The sequence below is a fragment of the Natrix helvetica genome (genome assembly GCF_964273705.1).
Source record: "Natrix helvetica genome assembly, chromosome: 2".
Classification (NCBI taxonomy): Eukaryota; Metazoa; Chordata; class Lepidosauria; order Squamata; family Natricidae; genus Natrix; species Natrix helvetica.
In genome coordinates, this window is record NC_138552.1 from 270,530,593 (window position 1) to 270,554,985 (window position 24,393).

At 39.2% G+C, this 24,393-nt stretch overlaps 1 protein-coding gene across 7 annotated transcripts in view; it reads left to right on the forward strand.

Moving 5' to 3' along the window:
- DTNB (dystrobrevin beta) overlaps positions 1-24,393 on the forward strand; it is a 130,761-nt gene that overhangs the window by 69,195 nt on the left and 37,173 nt on the right. For 3 of the 7 annotated variants that reach the window (XM_081942366.1, XM_081942364.1, XM_081942363.1), the window contains exons 11-15: positions 12,743-12,832; positions 16,389-16,479; positions 20,923-21,008; positions 23,267-23,380; positions 23,500-23,596. In XM_081942366.1, coding sequence (XP_081798492.1) covers positions 12,743-12,832; positions 16,389-16,479; positions 20,923-21,008; positions 23,267-23,380; positions 23,500-23,596 — 478 coding nt within the window. Of the gene's footprint in view, positions 1-2,942; positions 3,009-12,742; positions 12,833-16,388; positions 16,480-20,922; positions 21,009-23,266; positions 23,381-23,499; positions 23,597-24,393 lie in introns of those variants that run through there. The other 4 variants (XM_081942365.1, XM_081942367.1, XR_014174472.1 and 1 more) reach the window with 4 other exon arrangements.

Below are 24,393 nucleotides of genomic sequence, written 5' to 3' on the forward strand. Positions count from 1 at the left end.
TACCTACTAAGAAGCTACACCAACAGGATAATGCAGTTTCCTGAAGCAGCTCCCCACTTCTGAAAGAGCTTGCTCCTTGCAGCATGGATGGCCCCTATTCTCATGGCTTTCTAGATGCACATGAAAAACACATTAATCTCCCAAGGAATCTCCTTTCAAGAAGGCCTTGGGAGATTAATAGTATTAGCACCATCACTATTTCAGTGGTGGGATCCGGATTCCGTTCTAACCGGTATGGTTGGCGGCCCGGCATCACCCACATGGACGTGTGCAGTGCGCGCATGCATCGTACTTGCCTGCGACACTTCCGCAAGCCTCCGCGACACTCCAGCTGCTCGGCGGAGCGTCGCGCAGGTGCCGTATGCACCATGTGCGTGCACAGAAGCGTCAAAGGCTTAAAGGACAGGTAAGGAGCTTGGGCAGGTGGGTGAGCCCTCCGGAGCACTGTACTGGAATGGTACCCGGTGCTCCAGGCAGGCTCCCATACCGCCTGCAACCCATCACTGCACTATTGACAACTTTATAATTTCTTAGCTTAGTATTTCTAGTTCCTTTTATTTTGATATACAGTATGTCCTGTTTCTAACAGAGTGCAGCTGGTTTAAGGTAGTTAGATTTTGTATTGATTGATTTGGTTTTTAGGATAAAATAAATAAGTGGGCAAAATTCCAGGAGGAAAGTAAAGGGGCTGAGAGAAATGCTGTGTAGCTTCATCTGGTCACAAGGAAGTCAAACAGGATTTTGGTGAATTTTCAGGTCACTTCAGTCATTTGATTGTGGGGCTTACAGGCAAGAACACACAAACAACACAGAGATAAAAAAATTATCAAAATGTCCAGCAAACATAATTCTCTAATCATAAAACAATATTGCCATATAGAATCAAAATCAAAAAGTCAACATACTCTAGTATCTTTGACCACCCTCAGTTTAGTATCCAAAAGTCATGGTTTTTAAAGCTTCCTGAATGTGAGAGAGTGAGAACATGGTTCTTCTGTCTGCTGGAAGGGCATTCAATAGGAGGAGCCCTTCCACCAAGAATGCTGGTCTCTAAGTTCCCTCTCCTCACAACTCCTAAAGAGAGAAACTGTCAGCAACTCCACAGGCAAACCTTCGGCAAGCAGATCTTGTTTGGCGTAAGCTATTTCAAAGGTATCAGGTGGCTCAGTGGCGAAGATGCTGAGCTTGTCAATTAGAAATAGCAGTTCGATGGTTCGAAATCCTAGCGCCGCATAAGAGAGTGAGCTCCCGTTATTTGTCCCAGCTTCTGCCAACCTAGCAGTTCGAAAGCATGTAAAAATGCAAGTAGAAAAATAGGAACTACCTTTGGTGGGAAGGGAACAGTGCTCTGTGCACCTTCGACATTTAATCATGCTGGCCACATGACCACGGAGACATCTTTGGACAATGCTAGCTCTTCTGCTTTGAAACGGAGATGAGCACTGCTCTCTGGAGTCAGGAACGACTAGCACTTATGTGTGAGGGGAACCTTTACCTTTTAAAGTTCCCTCTCCTCACAACTCCTGAAGAGAGAAACTATCAGCAACTCACAGGCATGCCTTGGGCAAGGAGATCTTGTTTGGCCTAAGCTCTTTCAAAGGTAGACAGGACTCAGTCCATGTAGGCTTTGAAAGGAGATCACTGGTTTCTTGAATTATACCTAGAAGTAAAATTCCACAATGTTCCCAGGTGGACTTCTGGAGGCTGCATCTGGGATTTGTTTGGCACACACAATATTGAACATTTCAGAACAAAATCTCAGCATTGATTATGATACCCAGCGCTTGGGTGCTCTTATACGTAGACAGTCCATTGTGGAAAAAACTGCATTTACTAAAGGTACACGATTTGATCTAAGCACCAAAACACATCACAGAAGACTACCGCAATTAGTCAACCTGGACTGGTCTTGAAAAGCTTAAGCAGGGTTGGACCAGATTTAGTTTTTTTATGCTGCCCATCTCCCCTACGAGGGGACTCTGGGCAGCTTATAAAAAAGTAAAACATAATTAAAATATTAAAACATTAAAATGATACAGATTAAAATATTATTAAAAACTGTACTAAAACCGAAACTAAGAGAGCTGCTAAGAGACTGACCGGATTGCTGTTTGAACAAAAGAATATCAAGCAATCCTAGGTTTTCTACTAGACTAGGAAGTTGGGAAAAAAATCAAGAATAAATGCAATGGCAAAGTATTTCTGAACTGTTGCCAAGAAGACTATTTGTCTGGGTCAAATTTGACTTGAAAGAACTCTTGCTTTACCAAAAGGCAGCTATGGTGTTAGCATATCTAGCACTACTGGAGAGTTGGGCTTGCTTGCCTTAGGCTGAAAGCTTGTGATGAGCTTTGTTTCAGAAATCTAGCTAGGAAGAATTTGATAACTGCTTGCATTCAGGAATCATATGGTTAGTATGGATTCAGAATGTAAATTTCCATGCCAAAGAAAACAGTGGCTCTTTTTACACACAATTCTAAACCAGAAAGTTTTTTTATATATTTTTTAAAGTAAGCCATAGGGAACTATCTTGTACATAATGCTGTACCATAATGTAATATGTCCATAATAAGCAAAATGCAAACCAATTATATTACTGTATAGTACATGTTAATATACAAAGTCAACACATGAAAGTGTTAAGGCTTGAGAGCCTGTTGAGTTAATTTGTTAGAGACTTGTAACTGTAAAAATAAAAATTTGAGGTTTAAAGAAATCCTGCATAAATAGAAAACAGAATAGAAATATCCCTGCATACAAATATTTTTTTAATCTTACTTTTCCCTCTAATAGCTTTCAAATTTCTCTATTGTGTTAAAAGCAGAAATACATTTGATAACCTGAAGCTTTAGCAGTGCTTCCAATAGCTGAATCAATCAAAGCTTCCCATGATTTCTAATATGAATCTTCTTGAATTTGTCGTATTTTCTCTCTTCTCTTAGCCTAATATGCCTGGACTTGGTTGTGAATCAAGAATGCAGCTAAATCGTGTGTGATTTGAAGATATTGTGAGTTTAGCTGACTTATGAAAATGTTTGTCATTTAGAATGACAAATGTTTCTTAATAATTGAAAATCTCTTTCCAACCCTTCTACTATTAGTAAAGAAGAAAAGAAAAGCGATCTTTTTTTTTAAAGTCAGAGGCAAAAAAAAAAAAGATTCTACTGATAATTCTAGCTAGAATAGGAGATTTGGAGGACCTTCAGTTTTTGTAGGAATCAAATGTAGTTTCAGTGATTTTGCTGACTAACGCGGGAGTTTGCTTGCAATATAGTCTGCTTGAGTCAGTGTAAATAAAACAGAAATTACAGTCTTGAGCAAGCTCTCCTCCAAAGGAACCAAAACTTTATATTTCTGCTTCTGGATTTGTTACTGCATGAGGAAGTAGGGACCATTTGATAGTGATCTTATGATTTGTGAAAAAAAGAGAAGAACCAGGACAATGCACAATATGTCCACCTTTCATATGATATACTGCACAAAGAATTCATTGTACAGTGTGCTGTATAGACATATCTGTATTTTACACTGAGAAAGACAATGGAATTACAGAGATTTAAAATACATAATGCACCATTTGATTCAAATATGCAAAACAAAATAGCATATTTGTTCTGCAAAAAACTTTTTAGGATCTTTAATGCCAATGTTCACCAGAGAAATATATCCAATGAACTAAAAATTTCATTCCCTCCTCTCCCCCCACCCCCCCCCCCACCCCATGTAAATTCTGTACTGGATTGGTACAAATGTTTTATCCATTCCAGCTTCTTGTTCCAATGGTTGTTTACTGGACCTCTACAGGAAATCTAAAATCAGTTTTAAAGTTTAGGTGTCTGATTCCATTTCAGGACTATCAAACCTACCTGTTAACTCTTGATTTCAAATATATATATATATGTCTTGTATTTGTACTGATAAATAAATAAAGGGAGACTAGTATAGATCTATTTCGAGCTAATTAGCTCTCAACAGCTAGCCATACCCTTACTGGGATTACTACAAGACAAATATAAAAAGGCAACATTAAAAATAAAAATATGGTTTTCTGCCTGCATGGTCTTCTGTGATAAGCCAAAGGACAGAAATGAGGGAGTAGTGACCTTCCTCCCATATTTAGGCATACCAGGGGTTGTAACATACATACATACATACATACATACATACATACATACATACATACATATTGAAAATATTTGAATTGCTAACAGAAACCACATTATTATCATGTTTCCTTATTATTAAAAATAATCAGATTATGCATTACAGCATTATGCTAACACATGTGTTTTAAGATTCCAGAATAAATACATACATTCCAGAATAAATACATACATTCATACAACAGCGAAAGTGAAATGTTTTAAATATATATTTAAAGATTTATTTTAGGTATATGTTTAACCTATAGTTGGCATTCCAGTTCAGGTTTTGTTGTGCTTTTCTAAAGTGTTTGGAATGTACAATATTTGTCCCTACTCTTCCTATAATTCTCTTTTTCCGAGCCCACTCATTTCTAGGAGGCTTCCTCTTGAAGTCAAATAGGATTGTATTTTAAATGATTATACTATACTTTGGCAGCCCTATAACCATGTTTGCAATTAGTTAAACAACTATCATATTTCTAGTTCCATGAACTTCCTGGTTGGCTTGTTGTAGTCATTTAGAATAGTCAGAAATGTTCCTTGTTTGATTCAGTTAAATATTAGTTTAACTAAAATTTTGTCACAAGCATGCCCTTCCATGTAGCTAAAACCTGAGTTGCTGATATATATTTAGGGAAGAGCTTTGTAGTTCAAAATGGCTCAAGATTTTTATAGACCCTACAAGCCTGAGAAATGAATGTAGATTAAACTCTGTAAACTGAATTTGGTTATTTATCTCAGATACTTGCAATAGCCATTCTTATTTCTTAACTGAGTATTTGTTTAAAAAACTGAAAACTAATTATGTAGATGAAGTAGCTGACAGTTGTGCAAGCTGTAGGCAGCATTGTTTATTTTATTTTTTATTTCATTAACTTTTCACAAAGAGTGTTAGCTAAAGTGATGTGGAAAATGTTGGCTTTGCCCATCTTGTAAAGAAATTTCACTGATGGAAGATGGCATCTGTGACCAGTCTAAGAGCAGTAAGTTCAAACGCCTTTCCCAGAAGAAATTTACATTGTGGAACTTATGGAATCATTGTTGAACAGATATACCTGGAGATCACCATGTAGGGATCAATTTCCATAGCATCCCTAGAAGATAGTTATGCAGCCTCTACTTGCATATCTCCAACAAAGTCCACCACCTAAAGGCAGACTGTTCCTGATTGGATCTTATTGTTAGGAATTGTTTTCCTGATGTTCAATCAAAATCTATTTCCTTCAAATTTTGAGTCTATTATTTCTTGACATAGCCAAAACAGTCTTTTTTGTTACTTCTAATTTCCTTTACAAGTCTCACTTTCTTTTGTGTTTTAATCTTTGTAATTTACTGTATTTTTTGGACTGCAAGACGCACCCCCCCCCCCCAAAGTGGGTGGAGATGTCTGTGTGTTTTATAGAGGAAATGTTGCCAAAGCCCTGCCCACCTTCCAGCCCCAACCCTTCGGCTTCTGCCTCCCAGCAATTTGCCTCCTTATAGCAAACAACAAACACCCTGGTCAGCTTCAGCACAGCCTGATTTAGCACGAGAAGGTGATTGGCAGTTGGATCTTCCTCCTGGAATATCACCGATCAGCTGTTCCAGGCTCCGGGGATCGTTGCAGCCCATCGGCGCTGTCGCTGCCCATCGCGGCTGCCACCTATTGCCGACTCCGTGTGCCCCATTTTTGGCCTCTGTGCATCCCATTTTCGGCCTCCGCGTGCCCCTTTTTTGGCCCCTTCCAGGCAGCGGGTATAGGCAGTGGTAATCCCTGCCCTCTGGAACAGGCCGAAAACAGGACATGTGAAGGCCGAACGTGGGGCGTGCGGAGGCAACGATAGTGGCAGCCGTGATGGGCGGCAACAGCACCGATGGGCGGTGGCAATCCCTGGAGCCTGGAACAGCTGATTGGTGGTATTCTGGGAGGCTGATCCAACCCCCAATCAGGTGCCTGTGCTAAATCAGGCTGTGCTGAAGCTGACCAGGCTGTTTACTGTTTGCTGCAAGAAGGCAAATTGCTGGGAGGCAGAGGCAGATTTTTTTTCTTGTTTTCCTCCCCTAAAGCTAGGTGCATCATATAATCTGGAGCATGTTATAGTTCAAAAAATATGGTACATTCTATAGATATCAGCCTCTTATTAGTACATCTCCTTCGGGATTACACTCAACTTTCATTTTTTATACATATATCTTTTAACATTTCCTTTAGCTGAAAACTTCCTGTGGATATTTTTTCCCCCAAACTTTCCTACTTATACTTAATGCTGAAACTATTTAAACTCCATATGGTATTGTAATATGACTTTGCATCAAGCAAATTGGAATTAGATATGAAAGGCCTAGATTAGAGAGTCATCACTGAATCACTCAGTTGTTAACCATTTAGCTAAGAAAATGTAAAAACATTATGCTTCCCATATGAAGTTGCTAGTCTTTTAAGTTCTACTATCAAGGTTCTTTTTATTGCTTTCAACACTGATGTGAACAAAGACAATGGAGCTTTGTCCATGTTAGAAATAGTTAAGGAATACCTTTCTTAGAGCGGCCTGTCTGAACCAGTTTAATTGAATATTAAATGCTTTTATCTGTCCAGTTGTTCAGTGAACCAGAATTTAATTTTCAGTGAACAAGAAAGGTACACTGTGTATCTACTTTGGGAGGCAGGGGTTGCCGATATTCTCATTCTCCCTCACTGTAATCTTAGCTTTATACTTATTGCACATTTTTCAGTGGAAAATTGAAAGTTTCTGAATAGAAAGGTGGAATATTTAAATTCATTCTTGTTTTGCAAATCATCTGAAAGATTAAGCTGACTTCTGAAAATGTGATTTGTGTCTGCTAAAACCTATTGTCGGCTGTGAAATGTTCTGTCAGAATAAATTGTCAATCTTTAAAAAGCAGCCACAAGACTTTCTTTTGTGTTTCTTGTCCAAATGATACACATTGTCAGCTTAATCTACCTCATGGGATTGATATGAAAATAACTGAACCTAAGAACATCTTTGAACTCCTTGAAGCAAAATTAGAATGTGAATATGATTAAGTATCTAACTTTTTTTTATTACTTTAGCAATGTCTGTAGTGCATCTCACATTTAAAAACACTTTCAGGAGCAATGCAGAAATTGAAACATTAATATAAATGACAACTTCAGTAGATCAGGGCTGCAGATTACTTTTACCCTCAAGATGACTGACCATTTTGTATTATTATGGGCTATAATCTTTAATTCAAAGATGTGGGATTTATGTTTAAAAGGTGAGGCAAATAATGTTCCAGTTTGAGGCATTGACGTGAAATGGCTCCTATGTTTATCAGTGTAAATCATGCTAACATACACACTTCCAATAGTTTTATAAACATTTATGTTCTGCTCTCCAGCCTAACGTCTGTTAGAGCAGGTAGGAATAGCACACAAATGTTTTAAGAATTAAAAACAGCAGTACCAAAATTATGTTAGAAAATAATAAATCAAATCACCCTTTACCAGTAAAAAGTTCTCAGATTTTGCCTAATGGAAAACTCCTTCAAGAAAGTTGGATTTCTATGCAGAAGGACTCTTGCCTTAGCTTCTCACCTCAAGTGAAGCGTAACTACTTTGACTGAAAAAGGAGAATCTTCTCTTCACCTCCAAAGAGACAAAGAGCCACATTACTTTGAAAATATTGCCAGGCATTCATTCAGGGTGTCTGCCTCTTTTGCATTATCCAAGAGGGAAGCTTAATTCCTTGCCTTCCGATAGGATGCTATCTGGATCTTTTGGAGGGCCTCTTAGTTTATTGCTCAGAGTGGCTTTCATTGCCACTAAGCTCAACTTTATGGCGAGCTCATAAAACTGCATAAGCAAGCCAGCTGGAAATTGTAATGACATTAAAGCAAGGTGTGAGGTCAAAGGGGAGCATTGTAAATATTCTTAGGCCATAAATGTTATTCCAAAAGGTCAGTTGCTCCAAATTGGAAAAAAATATTTGATTTTCAGCTGGGGCCATGAGCTGCACAGCCCATGATGGTGAATGCACAGCAATTAATATTTTCTTTAGCCAATTACATTACATCACAGATTATTAGGAGAAGGAGAACAGCTGTAAAACTAGGAGATTAATAGATAATAGCCAAGGAAGCAGTACTGCAGATATCTGTCTACCTGTTTAAGAGAAAAATCCAGTGTTTCATAAGCTTTCCTGAATAAGGAAGTTGCTCTAAATGTTCCTGTTCCAGTTAATTGCCTCTGTTATTGCAGACGATATAAGTCCCTTCTTCTGTTGCTAGCAGCACTTTTCTTACCAAAGAATGAATTTGTGACAATGAATACTTTTTCACAATCTGGACAAGAAGAAATCAATTAAGAAAAAGATGTATTGAACAACAGTATGGAGCACAATAAAGTAATCCAGCAAAATGTCATGAAGCCAATCAGCCCTTTTCAAATTAATGAAATAGAGCAACTTGAATTGTTCAGGAACATTATTAAGTGTTCCCAATTAACCACTAAACGTTATTTCTGTAGAAACTGCCTAATCTTGGTGCATAAAATGAGTTCTGACTCCTTCAGGACAATTTACTCAGCTGTGAGCAAGCTGGCTCCTGGGCACAGTAAGATGAAAAACAAATGCCTATATAGATATAATTCATAAGTCTTAGAGAAAGTAAAGCAGCCTCCTTTTTTTTTTTTTTTTTTTTTGGTAATAAGTATTAGATTTTTTTTTAAAGTTCAAAACGTCCCTAAAAAAGAAATAACTTTATGCACTTTTAAAGATTTAGCTTGAATATCTAAGATGATACTACATTCATATACATCGGGTGTCAAATTTGCAGCCTGTAGGCCGGATGTGTCATGCGCTGGCCATACCTACCACTGGTTTAGTGAAGGGGAAAAATGTTGTGATACGCCATGTGACAATGTGTCATGAGTTTAACACTCCTTATATACATCAACCAGTGGTGGGATTGGACTTCCAGTTCCGGCGGCTACGGCGACGGGCAAGGACTTTGCCCGCTCCTGCTCTTCGGTGGGCTTCCCCTGCCTTCGGGGGGGCACAGGACGCCCCGAAGAGGCGCCCTGCCGAAGGAGCGGCTCGCGGAAGGCTCTGGCACCGGCGGCGGCTGGTAGGGGCTTTTCCGCTTTGCTCCAGGCACCGGGGAGCAGTTTTGGAGGACACGCCTGCGTCTCGCCCCATGCCGATCGGAGAACGCAAAACTGAAGGAAGCAGCGGCGGTGCGGTGAGATGCTTCCTCTCTTCATCCCCTTACTTTTGAACTGATAGACTTTTCAGTAATTTTAAAAGTTAACCTTTCGGATTTACTCTTGGAGGAGCGGCTAGAGGGGAGGGGGATTCCCCCCCCCCTTGGACAAGCAGCTTGTTAAAATTCTGCTCTCGCCCCCAGGGGAAGGAGGAGGGGGGAGAGCCAACTAATGATGCCTCACCCCAGCAAAAGTGTTTTTCATGGGACTTAGTTCCAGAACTTATTGATGACCTGAGAACTTTTTGAACTTTTAAAATTTTTCTTATGCCTCAGCCCAAAGCTGGCAGGGCAAGATGGCACACTTCCGTTGTCTTCATGAACTGTAAAACCTGACTCCACCTTTAAAATTCAGGCTTCCGGTCTTTGTCTCCGTGTCACCCAGAGGAATCTCTTGTGGATTGTTATTTTCTGAACTCTTTGGAGAAAAAAAACTTTCATCTATTGCTAGAGTGACTAAAGAAACTCCCACCTGTTTGGATCCTCTGCCTTCTGGACTCATCTGCCTGCTCTACTTCTCCAGCTGCCCAGTTTCTACACTGACTGATCTCTTTGTTTTATAAACCATGTCTCCAAAAAGACCACCCCCGGGAAAACCTGGCTTTGCTACTTCTGCACCGACATCTGCAACATCCAGTCCTGCCACACAGTCAAAGATTACAGAACTGATGCAACCTAAGAGTACAGAGATGGATTTGCAACAAATGCTCCAGCAACTCATACAGGGCCAGGAAGAAATTAAGAAACAATTAAAAGAAATGAAGGAAGAAATTAAAGAGAATCAAGCCCAAATTTATAAGAATTCACAGAGACTGGACCTTGTGGAGGGTGGGGTGGCGGAGGCGAGAGGGGGGGTAGAGGCTTTACAGAAGGGAAACAAAGAACTTGATATCCAACAAATGAAAACAGAGTTTGAGAGAATGTCCTTTTATCTTAGATTTCAAAATGTAATAGAAGCAGATGGGGAAAATATAAGGGACATTATGACTAATATTCTAGCTGAATACATACACAAAGATAAACAGCAGATGGAATGGGAGATAGATCTGGTCTATAGAGTGAATTCAGCATATGCCAGAACACACAATGTACCCAGGGAGGTTCATATTAAATTCCTTAGGAAAAGCACAAGAGATGAAATTCTGGATGTACAAAGGGGGCAAACACTGACATATCATGACAGGGAGATAACCATCCTGAAGCAGATCCCCAAAAAAATTAGGGAGAAAAGGAAAAACTATTCACAATTGGCGAATAAACTATACCAGAAGGGGGTGTGGTTTAGATGGTTGATGCCTGAAGGTATGCTGATATTCTGGGAGGAGACAAGAATCAGAATCAAGCACAGGCCTTTATGGAAAAAAATAAAGCGAACCTAGAAAAAACAGAAGACACCACAATGGTTACACAGGACACGGGAGGGGCTGGAGCTCTGCCAGCGGGGGGTGAAGGGGCAACACCAAGAAAGCTCACATCACAAAAATGAATAAGAAAACCACAATGTTATAAACAGACCGAAAGTAATAATGAAATTATATCTAGACTATATATCATAACTATATAAATTGATTGAAAACTATTTTTTCTAGAATTAATGTGCTGATTTTTTATGATTATGTATTAATGTTTTATATTTAGATGTATCCTATGAGTTTGGAGGGAGGGGGCGTCTGCCATACTTGCAACTGCCAAAATTTGTAACCATTCCACTTACCCTTTTCCTTATAAAAGTTTTTAAAAAACCAATAAAACTTTTTGGAAAAAAAAAAAAACCAGTGGTGGGATTCAAATAATTTAACAACCGGTTCTCTGCCTAATGATTTCTTCCAACAACCAGTTCACCAAACTGCTCAGAAAGTTAACAACAGGTTCTCCTGAAATGGTGCGAACTGGCTGAATCCCACCACTGACATCAACCCCTTAAAAGGATGGCACAGCAAAGTAGAATATCTATAATATGCATTAATCATCTTACATTTACAAACTAATGAAAAGTAAAATATCCACAATAATTTTCCACGCCTTGCATTTCTTGTTTCTTTTCCCTCTGCGTTTGTGTTTGCTTTGTGCTTTGGTTTTTGGGATATCCAAAAAAAGTATTTACCCCATGTCTAATCAGTTTTCCAAGGACTCAACTGAACTGAACTGTTTTCCTCTGCTCATTCTGAGACTACAAATTAGCTATCTCTGTTCCTCTTTTATCCCTTATGTTAAGCCTTCTTTTATATTGTATGAAAGGGAATATATGGGAAGCAGGCCCTTTCTGTCAAAAGCACCCTTTGTCTAACTAGGCAACTACTTACATTAATGAACATCCTGTCTATTCCACTTTCTGGTTATGTTATGCCCTGTTTCAGAGGTCAGAGAGAGATAGTGAATAGAGTTTATTTTCTATCTTACCCTTGAAATGGGAACTTTTTTTCAGGAATTTGTCTAAAGCAGGGGTGTCAAACTGGATTTCTTCAAGGGCCGCATCAGAATTGTAGTTCTCCGTGGGCTGAGGGGGAGACGGGACAGATGCCTCCTGCTGGCCAAAACGGGTGGGGGGGTGCGGCCCCCCGTGCCCCATTTTCGGCCTGGATGGTGCCCTGTTTTGGCCGGCAAAGTACTGCAGGAGGCTGTCCAGGCCAAAAACAGAGCACGGGGGCAGCATGCAGGCCTCCCCATGTCCCATTTTTGCTGCCACAGGCCCCCTGGGCGAGTCCATTGCCATTTTGAGGCCGGCCCGGAGGCCAGATTTAAGCACCCCGTGGGCCTTGAGTTTGACACCCCTGATCTAGAGGATCTAAGGGAAGGGATTGTTGAAAGGACAAGAATTTGGGGCAGAGTGTGGAAGCCAATCTGATGCCCCCAGCCTAATGACATAATCCTCTGAATACACCAAAATAGGGATTTGAATATGTAGGATTGTCAAAAGAAGACTGTTTTGACTTGGTATATCATTTAATTGTATGTCCATTAGAACAAGGCATCTGCTAATACATACAAACAAAGCACAGGAGAGTGGTTGCAGTTGGGGTTTGCCAAGTAATAAACACCCTTGCTCCTCCATGAATTACAACCCAGTCGTACTTTGTTTTCTAGAAATGATGCTGTTAGTTGCTTGTCGGAATTGCAGGCTCCGGAGTAATAGTGCAGTTTCCGAAGTGGAAAGAAAAGGAATATAATGACAGGCCTACCTCATTCTTCATGTCTTGTTGATCCTTTGCTTCTAACAGGAGAACTCCTGCCTATCTCCACTGCCGCCTTCTAATGTTTACATGTGTTAACTATTATTTTTTAACCATGTTATAGTCCTCAAATAATTTACATTATTTCATTGCCTCATCTTCATTTCTGTTGAGTTTTGCTTCCTTTGCTTTCAATGTCCCTAGGTTGCAGCAAAGCCTCGCCCCCTCCGATGGGCTCAGTGATGAGCATGTGCTGATAGCAGCCTATGTGAGCCAGCTACAAAGCAGCACACGGTTAGTGCTAGGCAAGCAGATTGTGCGTGGAAAGGGGTACGGGGTACGCAGGGTGATTCTTCTTTTCCCTTTCAGAACTTGGTTGGATGCCCTATATAGGCAGCTGGGTTGGCCCAGCCCATCCACTAACTAAAACAAGTGTAAGGAAGGTCTGTGGTTATTCGTTTTTATTTTATCTATGTTTGCTTGAAAATGGATTACTGTTTTTTTTTAAAAAACTTTTTTTTATTTAAAAAAAGGGAGGTCTGTGACTAAATGTTATGAAGAAAAAAAGGCAATTTTAAAGATGAGAGATTTGTGGATCCACTTGTTGGATTTCCAACAAGATTGGTTTAAAAGAGATTCTGTTTTATAACAATCTGGTGGAAATTTGGAACAAATATCAAAATGAGTTTTAACAGGGCTTCTTGCTATGGTTCAAGCAAATAAATGGTGTTGGGCATGAAAGGTAACAACACTGAAATATTTTAATTTCTTAAAGACCCCTTAATTTGGGGAAGTGTGAGTAATGTTTTCCTCTACACTTTAAATGATGAACTACTGAATTGTTATAGGAAGAATCAAGATTTATATAGTTTGAACTGAGTCATTGATGGGAATATATTCTAATGGATAGCTCTAGCAGTTTTGCCTACTGTAGAGGTAACACCAGTTATTTTCCAAATTCCTGAATTTCATAAATTAATCTTGATTTCTTTAAAGATAGCCCTGGGATGAATATACCAGAGATAACCTAGATTGGTATATTGTGCCATACTGATTTTGCCCATTCCTGCTAGATGCCTGATGCTTTGATATGAAAAATGGAGTTGGATTACCTTATGCTGCCAAACAGCATTTTAAAAAGAATAGTGTAAGGAAAAAGAATTCCTTCCCACAAACAAAGCCAGCAAGTCCTTGCTGAAATCAGCAATGCAATATCTCTCAGCACCTTTTGACCCTCTAGGATCATTTCTAGAAGGACCCCTATTTACGTTGTCCTGTAAAGTCATATATAAAGCTATAGGGACACAGTGGCTCAGTGGCTAAGACGCTGAGTTTGTCTATCAGAAAGGTCAGCAGTTCAGCGGTTCGAATCCCTACCGCCGCCTAATGGAATGAGCTCCTGTTACTTGTCCCAGCTTCTGCCAACCTAGGAGTTCGAAAACATGTAAAAATGCAAGTAGAAAAATAGGGACCACCTTTGGTGGGAAGGTAACATTGTTCTGTGTACCTTCGGCATTTAGTCATGCCGGCCACATGACCACAGAGATGTCTTTGGACAGTGCTGGCTCTTCGGCTTTGAAACAGAGATGAACACCACCCCCTAGAGTCAGGAATGACTAGCACATATATGTGAGGGGAACCTTTACCTTTACTATAAAACCATGCTTTGCAAAGTGGTGTCCAATCTTCCTTCCAAAATAGGTCCTGTTGTTTGTATTGTATTAGAAAAAATATTTAAAGAATGGGCAATTGCCAATTTGGAAATCAGTTGGCCAATTTCTAACATATTTATAAATACTGTATGTGTCTGGCCTCCATAGTCATTCATAAAAGTAGAGAATCCAGGAGGCTAATAGAGGAGATTGTGAAGGGCAATTCCAATATTTGATTTTTGGTGAATATAAATGCCTTGTAACTTGTACTTTCCTGATAGCTTACATTTTAGGAAGTTTACACCCAACATTTCAAATGTGCCCACAAGACCCAGGCATTGCATGTATTTCCCATGAAATGTGGAAGCACCATAAACAGGTTTCCTTTAAAATGAAAAAGAACCCCAGTATAAAACAACATAAATCCAATAAATAACTTGTGACTTCATCTTAAAAGAATCTGGGTTTACTTTTAGCTCATTGAAACATTAAAAAGTTTTCATTTTAATGACAAACTTTTTTTTTGATACATGGCGTTGTTCTGGTATAAGCAAATCTATCGGTCAACGTATCACTTGTTATGTGATCAAGTCTGTCACAGCCTGTTCATATTGCAGCCTGTACATATTACAGCCTGTTCATATTACAAGAACCAATTAGGGTCTAGCGAATAAGGCACCAAGTAAAAACCAGGAGACTGTGAATTCTAGTTCCTCATTAGGCATGAACGCCACCTGGGTGACTTGGTAGGCAGTCTCTCTCAACCCACAATGTTAGGCTAGTGACTAGCCGCTAGTCCAGGGGTGTCCAAACTTGGGAACTTTAAGATTTGTGGACTTCAACTCCCAGAATTCCCCAGCCAGCCATGCTGGCTGGGGAATTCTGGGAGTTGAAGTCCACAAGTCTTAAAGTTCCCAAGTTTGGACACCCCTGCGCTAGTCCAACCAAGCTGGTTGGTTAATTCCTGTCACAATCAAGGGATCAATATTTGGTTTATCCACCCACTTCCTGCCCACCTAAAAAAATCCCCAGATTCTGCACTTGGGGGAAAATGCTAGGAAGGAGGGGGGGAGGGGAAGCCTGTTCATATTGCAGCTTTTAATCAGATTTCTGATTTAATTCCTCTTAAAAGTTGGTGTTTTCTCAGCAGTCCTGGCAATTATTAGCAAGCCTTCAATAGAGAAAAGAATTGTCTTGCTTTGGGACCTATCCGAGGAAGAATACTGCTGGAAATTTTTTGCTTTGGCACCTGATGTGATAAATAGTTGCCCTCTTACTACCAATCCATTGACAACCTGCAGTAATTCTGTCTTTCTTGCCTTAATGGCTTGAAGGATGCAATGATGAATTGCACAATGAAAACTAACTGGAAGGCCTAGTTGTTTTTAATGTTCTTCAGCCATAAAAATCCCTTTCTCATTGACTGGATTTTAGGATACCCCAAAGTATTTGACATTGTTTACTGCATTTGTCCTTGAAAAGCAATGTAAAAAATGTTTCTTCCTATTAAAATACAAGGATGCTATGATTTTTTCTTATTTTGTTTTTGCAAGCCATTCATATGACTTTGTCATCATATTTAATTTTCTTTTATTTCCCCTCCTCCCATATTTCTTTTTTAGGGGACATAATGGGTTCACAGCAGAAATTCTACACATGACATTTATGCTAATGTTATTCTACTACCTTTTTGAAGAAATATGGTTTTGATATGTGCATTCATGTTTTGAGCCTATGAGCCAATCGCCCAGTCTTTATGCTGTGACACAAAGTCAGTGCAATTTTATTTTTTTGTACTGTTATCTACTAAAGCATCTTTTGTCCATTTTTTTTTAAAAAAAGCACACTTAAATTTCAAAAATTGATATTGGCAAGAGTGATGCCGGTAAGTGACAAGTGTTGTGATCTTGCCTACATAAATGCAGTACTCCCCAGAAATACTATATGTAAAATATGTTGCAGTTCTACATACACTTTTCAAGAAAATGCCGTTAAAAGCCATGATTCTAGAATGATTACTTTTTTATGCAGAAATGAAATTGGGCATGATTGGCTCATGAGTGAAGCTTGAGAATGCACTCCCAAGATACACCGCTTAAATTCTGTGTCATTTTGGACAATCACTTGTCTTCCTAGTGTGATTTGATATTCCGGAGTTGCAAATACCAATTGGTAAATGTGAGATCTCTTTCCTTTAGCAGTGTTCTGGACAGTCCTAGCAGACTGGATGAAGAGCATCGGTTAATTGCTCGGTATGCTGCCAGGTTAGCTGCTGAAGCTGGAAATGTGGTGAGCAATTGAATTTGTTTCTTGGCATCTGAGCTTTTATCTTCTTTTCTTTGATAATCAAGGTACAAATGTGAGGTGACTACCTAAGTTCCCAAATCCTTAGCAAACTAAATTAGCAGAAGGGCACTAAATTAGGATATCCTGAAATCACCAGTCTTGTGTAACATTCTACGAGCACAGCAGCGGCTCATGCTAATATTGTACAGTGTTTGTTAAAATGAATTGATATATTTTTTAAAAAAGTAACATTCATGCAGTAGGATCCTTGCAGTCTGTTTGTGGTAATGTACCACAGAGCAAATGCATAGGATAGATCCCAAAGAAGAACTTGGGGATCACCACTTAAGTATAAGTCAGTAGTGTGCAGCAGCTGCCCAAAAAGCAAACACAGTTCTAGGCGGCATCAACAGAGGGATAGCATCAAGATCACAGGAAGTAATGGTACCACTCTATACTACACTAGTGAGACCACATTTGAAATGCTGCATCCAGGTCTGGTCACTCCAATACAAAAAGATCTGAGGTCCTAGAAAGAGTGCAGAGAAGAGCAACAACAATGATAAGGGGTTTGCATCATGCAAGCTGTGGTGGTGCAATATTGCAGGTTAATTCTGCCAACTGCCAGTAGTTCGATTCTCAGCAGCTGACTCAGCCATCCATCTTTCCGAGGTTGGTAAAATGAGGACCCAGATTGTTGGGGCCAATATGCTGACTCTGTAAACTGCTTAGAGAGGGTTGTAAAGCAGTGGGAAGCAGTACATGTCTAAATTCTATTGTTATTTCTATACAATGAACTACTAAGGAAACTAGGTATGAGGAAGACATGATAGCAGTCTTCCAGTACTTGAAGAGTTGTCATAGGGAAGAAGGGGTCAATTTATTCTCCATAGTATCTGAGGGCAGGACAGGAAGCAAAGGTGGAAGGTTATAGGAAGGAAATTTAATCTGGAAATAAGGATGAATTTACTGATAGTGAGAATGATTAATCAACAGAACAGCTTGCCTCCTGGACATGTGGGTGCTCCATTGTTGAAGGCTTTCAAGAAAAAAATGGACAACCATTTGTGTGGGGTGGTATAAGGACTCCTGCCTCGAGCAGGGAATTGAACTAGAAGACCACCAAGGTCCCTTCCAGCCCTATGATTCTATGAATTCAAATGAACAGTGTTGTGATGCACTGTTAGTCTGGGGGAGGGGGGACCAGATTAGCTGAAATATCAGGGTGAGATACGTATGTAGCATAGCTTTTTAGCATGGTACTTCCATTGTTCTATCAGATCATGAAGACCAAATTTTTGTCTCCTCATCACAACCCAATGCTAAGTCTTGAGCATGCAGAATTCTCCATGGATAAAGCGCATAGACGCATGCACACATGCATGCATACACAAGCATACACTTTCAAAAAGGGAAAAGTCCACATAATTTAAAGAATGAAAAATAAACAGAAATGTTACTACTAAAAATCACAGTATTTCAGAGTCCTGATACATAAAAAAAGATGCTGGGACTCTAGAAAAAGTACAGAGAAGAGCAATAAGATAATTAGGGGATTGATAACTAAAACATATGAAGAACAATTCAGGAATTGGGTATGTCTAGTTTAATGACAAGAAGGACTGGGGTGACATAATAGCAGTGTTCTGACATCTAAGGGGCTGCCACCAAGAAGAGAGGATCAGCCTATTCACACCTGAAGGCAGGATAAGAAGCAATGGATGGAAACCAATCAAGGAGAGAACCAACCTAAAATGAAAGAGAAATTTCCTGACCATACAATTAATCTGTGGAATAATTTGCCTCCAGAAGTTGTGGGTGCTTTTATCACCAGAGATTGTTAAGAAGAGATTGAGAAAACGATTTGCGTAAAAGTATAGGGTTTCCTACTTGAGCAGACAGTTGGACTAGAAGACCTCCAAGGTCACTTCCAACTCTGTTATTTTGTTATTAATATCCTGTTACATTCTCTTGCTGGCAAGTTTAGAAATTGTAGCATCCAAAGTCATTTTCCAACTGATTTATGTTTTTGGTTGCCTTGAGTGTCACTGAGCAATGTGTGTCCTGAGATGGGAGGTGTTTACATGTGACTCTGTATGCTCTTGAATATGAGTGCCACTTCTCACCTCTTGAGGATCGGGGTCCTTCAGTGAGTCAAGAAGATTGATGCTTTCTATTTTTATCAGCTCCTCAATTCTTCCTGAGCAGATTGCAACAACTGCCTGTGTAAACTAGAGGTATAAATGAAATATGCCATGACGCATATCTCTGAATTAAGATTTAAGAGAAGGATGGGTGTTTCCACAAAATCACATTTTAATTGATTATTAGTAAATTTTTAATTGCTAACAATGCACAACATTTTTTCCTCAAAAGTTTTGTTTCCTGAAAAACCTTTGGTGATTAGGACATGCCACTTCAAACTGAACACAAATATAATTTCAGATTGACTGTAACATATAGGAATCATGAGAAATATGACATTACTTTTTAATGACTATTAATCCTATGTTTGCAACATAATTGCACATTGCACATTGCACATTTCATGAGTTCAACAGGGCTAAAAGTGTTTTACTTGCTGATTCTTTATTGTACTCAATGTCTGGTGCAGCTTACTGCATTGTCCAATAGTCAGACAGCATTGATGGGTTCTAGTTGTCCTCATACCATTTTTCTATTATGACAATATTTTGCTGAAACCTTTCGCCATGTTTGTTACTGACTGCATGTAGATCTTTGGGAAAGAAGTCCAAGTGTGAATGCAGAAAATGAATCTTTGGTGATACGTTGCATTTCATGGTCTTGTATGCTGTAAGAAATTTGTGAACCTGCTGAATGTAGTTTAGTGCTCTGTAGTTGCCAAGAAAACTCTCAACAACATCCTTGAATGCTTTCCAACCAATTTTCCCTGACCCTATTAACAGATCTTTGAACTGTTTGTCATTGATGATGTATCTGATCTATGGACCAACAAAAATGCCTTTCTTGATCTTGACATCCATTATTTTTAGAAACATCTGCCTCACATAACAAAAACCTTCACCTTCCTTGTTCATTTTCACAAACTTTTTCATCAGTACAAGTTTTTATGTGAGGTGGAGGCAGAGATATCTTTGTTGGGTCAATAAATAGTTCATGTGCCATGTTTTTCTGTCCTATCTTTCGGAGTGGCCATTTCTTGTTAATGTAATGTGGCTCTCTTGCATGGCTGTTCCATTCTGATACGTATTCATAACAGAACTCTGTATATCCTAATTGCATTCCAAGGAGCAGAACCACTACTTTTAGATTTCCACAGTTGCAATTGGTGTACTGAATGTGCTTCCAACAACAGTTCCATGTTTTCATATGTTTCTTTCATATGTGCAGCATAGCCAACAGGTACTGAAAGGTGTACATTGCCATTGTGTAACAAATCAAGCTTGAGACTTAATACTTATGGATCAATAGAGATCAAGGAAGATGATAATTATTGCTTGAGGTGATCTGGAGGAGAATGCTGTAAAAATGTTTTGTTACATGAGGGAAGAGGAACAATCATCTTGTTTAATTCTCGGCTATAGTTAGCTGGCTAAAGTTGGGACTTAGAACATGGCTGGGCAGATGTGATAACACTTCATTGTTTTGAGGTTTTTACAGTATCAGGTAGAATATTTCATGCTGGGAGTGCCTCTGCTTAAAATCATCAGATTGCATCAGATACAGCCCTGTTCACCCTTTATGGAATTGGGAGTTGCATAGTTGAAGGCCAAGATGGAATATTTGGTCCAAGTATACTCAAAGGTTTTATTCCCCTAAAGATTATCTAGGCCAAAAAAGAGAACCTTTTCAAAAGAAGGTAAAATACTTTGTGATTGAAAGAATCTTTAATTTTTGGTTCTTTTTTACCTGTATGGAGCACAATTTGTCCTCCCTTCTTTTTCCTATATAGACGTTGAGGGGTAATAGGGACCATTCTTCAAACATGACTGTAATAAGCAGAAAATTTAAAAATCCATTCCCCTATTAATGCTCACATTTATGACTGAGTTAATTGGTTTGATGTTGCCTTAGGAGACATCCTGTAGGAAAAAGCTTCATCCCAATTCAGAACAGTAAAAACAAAAGAATTGAAGAGTGCATTGAAAGTTTATTGAATTCAGGAATCATGGGGTGTCCTCAATAGGAGAAAATTTTAGGATCCAGAAGGCCAACTATCCCATGTTCTCCCACCATGTCAATTTCTTCATTGAGTTTCTCTCTGTGTACATTTTTTCCTGCCATTCTTGCCAGATGTTGAGAAACTGCTCACCAAAACAATGTGAGCATGGAACTAAGCAACATTTCCTGAAGTGTTTTATTAGCTTTTTTATGAGTTTTCCATGGAAGCATAACTCTGTGTGTCTCTGTATACTCTAGGCAGAGTTGAGTTGGCATATTTAAATGTTGCCTGTTTTTCACCAGACACGGCCACCAATAGATCTGGGGTTCAATTTTGATGCCAACAAACAGCAAAGGCAACTGATAGCAGAACTGGAAAACAAGAACAGGTAAGATATTGGGAGGGAGAGGAAGAGAATGACAGCTTTTATGAGCTCTTAAGGAAACAAACTTTCTTCATCCCTACTTAATTGGCTGAGCTGCTCATTTACTGCTATAGTCCTGATTTTCCTCCCTCCATAAATCTTTCCTCCCTCCCTCCCTCCCTCCCTCCCTCCCTCCCTCCCTCCCTTCCTTCCTCCCTTCCTTCCTTCCTTCCTTTCCCCCTTCCCTGCTCATCTTAAGTTCAAGGTGACTATATTTTAGGGAGGTAGAGCTGGTTTGATGGTTTTTTATGGGGTCAAAGCTGCAAACTGAGTTTGCTGGATACTGATACTGATTGTAATCAGTGAAGCAAGTTTCTCATGTTTCCTCATAAGCCATGTGCAAAATCCATCACTTTGACGATATGATTTCAGCTATTTATATTTATTTCTTTAAATGTTTTGTATGACCACCCATCTTAGAGCACAACTCTGGGCAGCACCATTTCTTAGATGGAAAACATAAAACAAATATATGTTTTATATTTTAAATATCCCTTATAATATACTAAGTTTATTAAAAACAATAGTAAAACTATGCCTCCAAAGCTGGAGAGGGGGGAGGGAAAACCTAGATCATTCCACTTGCATGATGGCAAGACAGCCTCACCTAGTATTTTCATCTCCCTTCTCATTGTGCCTTGTTCTTTTCCTCCCTAAAACATTAAGTGCAACTCTCAGCCGTCAATTTATCATTTTCAATGCAACCTTGGAATCATAAACAGTTTTACAAAGTAGCAAATATTTAGAGAATAAAACCCCACAAGCTTGTAATGCTTATATATCTAATTTTCCTTCTCTTTTTCTTGTATTAAGGAATAATTTTCCTAGAGCATTATAGACTCTTATGCTTAATGGGGTGTCTATGCTGTAAAAAGTGATCAATTTCCTTTAAACTTTCTTAGATAAATATGGTGTTGCTTGGGATGTTTGAGTCCCTAAAATAATAAGAGAGATACATATAGCATAAAAAGAGTCCTGCCGGATCAGACTGTCGGCCCATCTAATCTAACATTCTGTGTGTCACCCAAAGATCTACTGGTTGTATTTGGGAAGCTCACAAGTCTGGAATAAATCAAAATACTTCTTATATTGGTTGTTTGAGAACAACCTGTCAGAATATTCATGACTGGCAGAGACATGGTAACAAGGTAAGCCAATGGGAGCTGAAAGAGCTTGGAGCTAAACCAACTGGGCCTGGTTTAGCCCTGCAGCTCTGAGTGCTGAAATTAGTTTGTCTGCTCTGAACTGAAACAATTTCTCCTCTCTACCATGTTGGAAGAATCTGCTGTTGGTATTGTACATTTATTCATGTGTTGTTATGTATATAAAGAAGTTAATGAATCCTGCTGAATCAGTCATCTTTTTGTGCTTTCTGGATGTGATTTCTACTGCAAACTCTGGCATAACCAGTATATAATGTCACCTTATATGGGAGAGATGGGCAGCATAATTTTTTTTTAAAAATAAACAAATTCTGCTGCCTCTTCAGGGAGCAGGAAACAGTGGTCAATATTAATGTTTTTTGATAAACCGATATTCAGTTCCCTTTAAAAAGTTATTCAGTTTCGAGTTACTACTTCCAACGACTGCCCTTGGTTTTTGAATTTAATTGTGTGCTATGGAGAAAATATTACCTTCTTTTTGTCTTGCAGTTAGTTTCAATACATGACCTTGAGTTTTAACACTGTAACAAGAAAATCTCTTCCATGTTATCTAAACCATGCAAGATTATATGTATCTTTGGATACGTCCCTTTATTCACTTTTCCAATCTAAAGACCCCCAGGTTTTGTAATCGCCCCCTATAGGGAGCCATTCCCCTAATAATTAGTTGTCCCTTTTTTGCACATTTTATAACACTATAATACTCTTTGTAAGGTGCAGTGATCAGAACTGAGCACAATACAGCAAATGAGTTCTCAGCCCATAAATTTCTATAATAACATTATTATGTAGACATTTCTGTTTCCAGTTCCCTTCCTAATGGTTTCAACCAGGGGGTTTGTCTTTTTTCGTAGCAGCTGCACATAAGAGTGACTTTTCATTAAGCTGTCAATCATGCATCCAACACCCTTTTCCTTGTCAGCCCCTACCAGTTTAGACTCTATTAATGTATATCTTCGGAGTAGCAACCGGCCCTTTCAAACTGCAAAAAAGCACATCCAGGGCATTTGAGTAAAAAAGAAGAATTGTGTTTAACTAATTTCACATTTGTTTTTCTAGAGAAATACTGCAAGAAATTCAACGCCTCAGACTGGAACACGAACAGGCTTCCCAGCCAACACCAGAAAAAGCCCAGCAGAATCCAACTTTACTGGCTGAATTAAGGCTATTGCGGTAATCAACCAACCTCTCCCAAATTAATTTAGGGTTGTGATTACAGAAGCGGTGATAATCAGAACAGAAAGGGCAAGATAACAAACGAATGAAATTATCCTTTTATTAATCTTGAACAGGCAAAGGAAAGATGAATTGGAACAACGAATGTCTGCTCTTCAGGAAAGCCGAAGGGAACTGATGGTACAACTGGAAGGACTCATGAAGCTGCTCAAGGTACATCATGTCTGCACTCATCCTATTGGCAATGCCCCTGCAATGCTAATTGGCCATTTGTATTGCGAACTTCTATTTCAGTCCTTGCAGCATGCTTTGTCAGCTGATCTCTTTTTATGTGATATTTGAAGGGATTGGATTTGGGATTTGCTGCATACAAAACTTGTGCTCTTTCACCAAAGGCGTTGGCCAGTGTTCTGAGATGAACTAGTTTAGTTGCTGAAGCATATAGGAATAGCATAGATCTGAGGTGGCTCTTTTGCTAGATTCTCTCTTTGGTTAGTGGGAGTGAAACTGCTTGTTCCAGCTTTTGTTATATTTCCATCCCCGCCACCATTTTTAATTGCTTCTTTCTGACCAAAAAAAAGTCCAGGTTTCTACTTGATGCGGGAACTCTAAAGCTAGATCATCTCAACGAAGGATTACCCAGCATCTGCTAAAAAGGCTCTTATGAGGAAGAACTCGCCCTACTTTTCTAACTTAAGGGAGATTTTTTTTTTGTCTCCAAGGCTCTTGGTGTAATCTATTGAGGGTTACATGCTAGGAGTGGCTGTGATCAGAGCCAAACGTGTGTGGGACAATCTTTTCTCTCCATTCCTCTTCCAGTGGGACTGCTTGGGGAGGGATAGATTGATTTGCAAGAGACCTGAACTAATTGCTTGCAGAGGGCTTTCGAAACTAGGTTGAGAGCTGCATGCAACTCTAGGGACAGAGCTTTTCTACCCTACTGTACATAATTGATTTTATTGATGGTTTGCTGTTACTGACAGAAAATCCTATTGAAATCTGAAATCTCC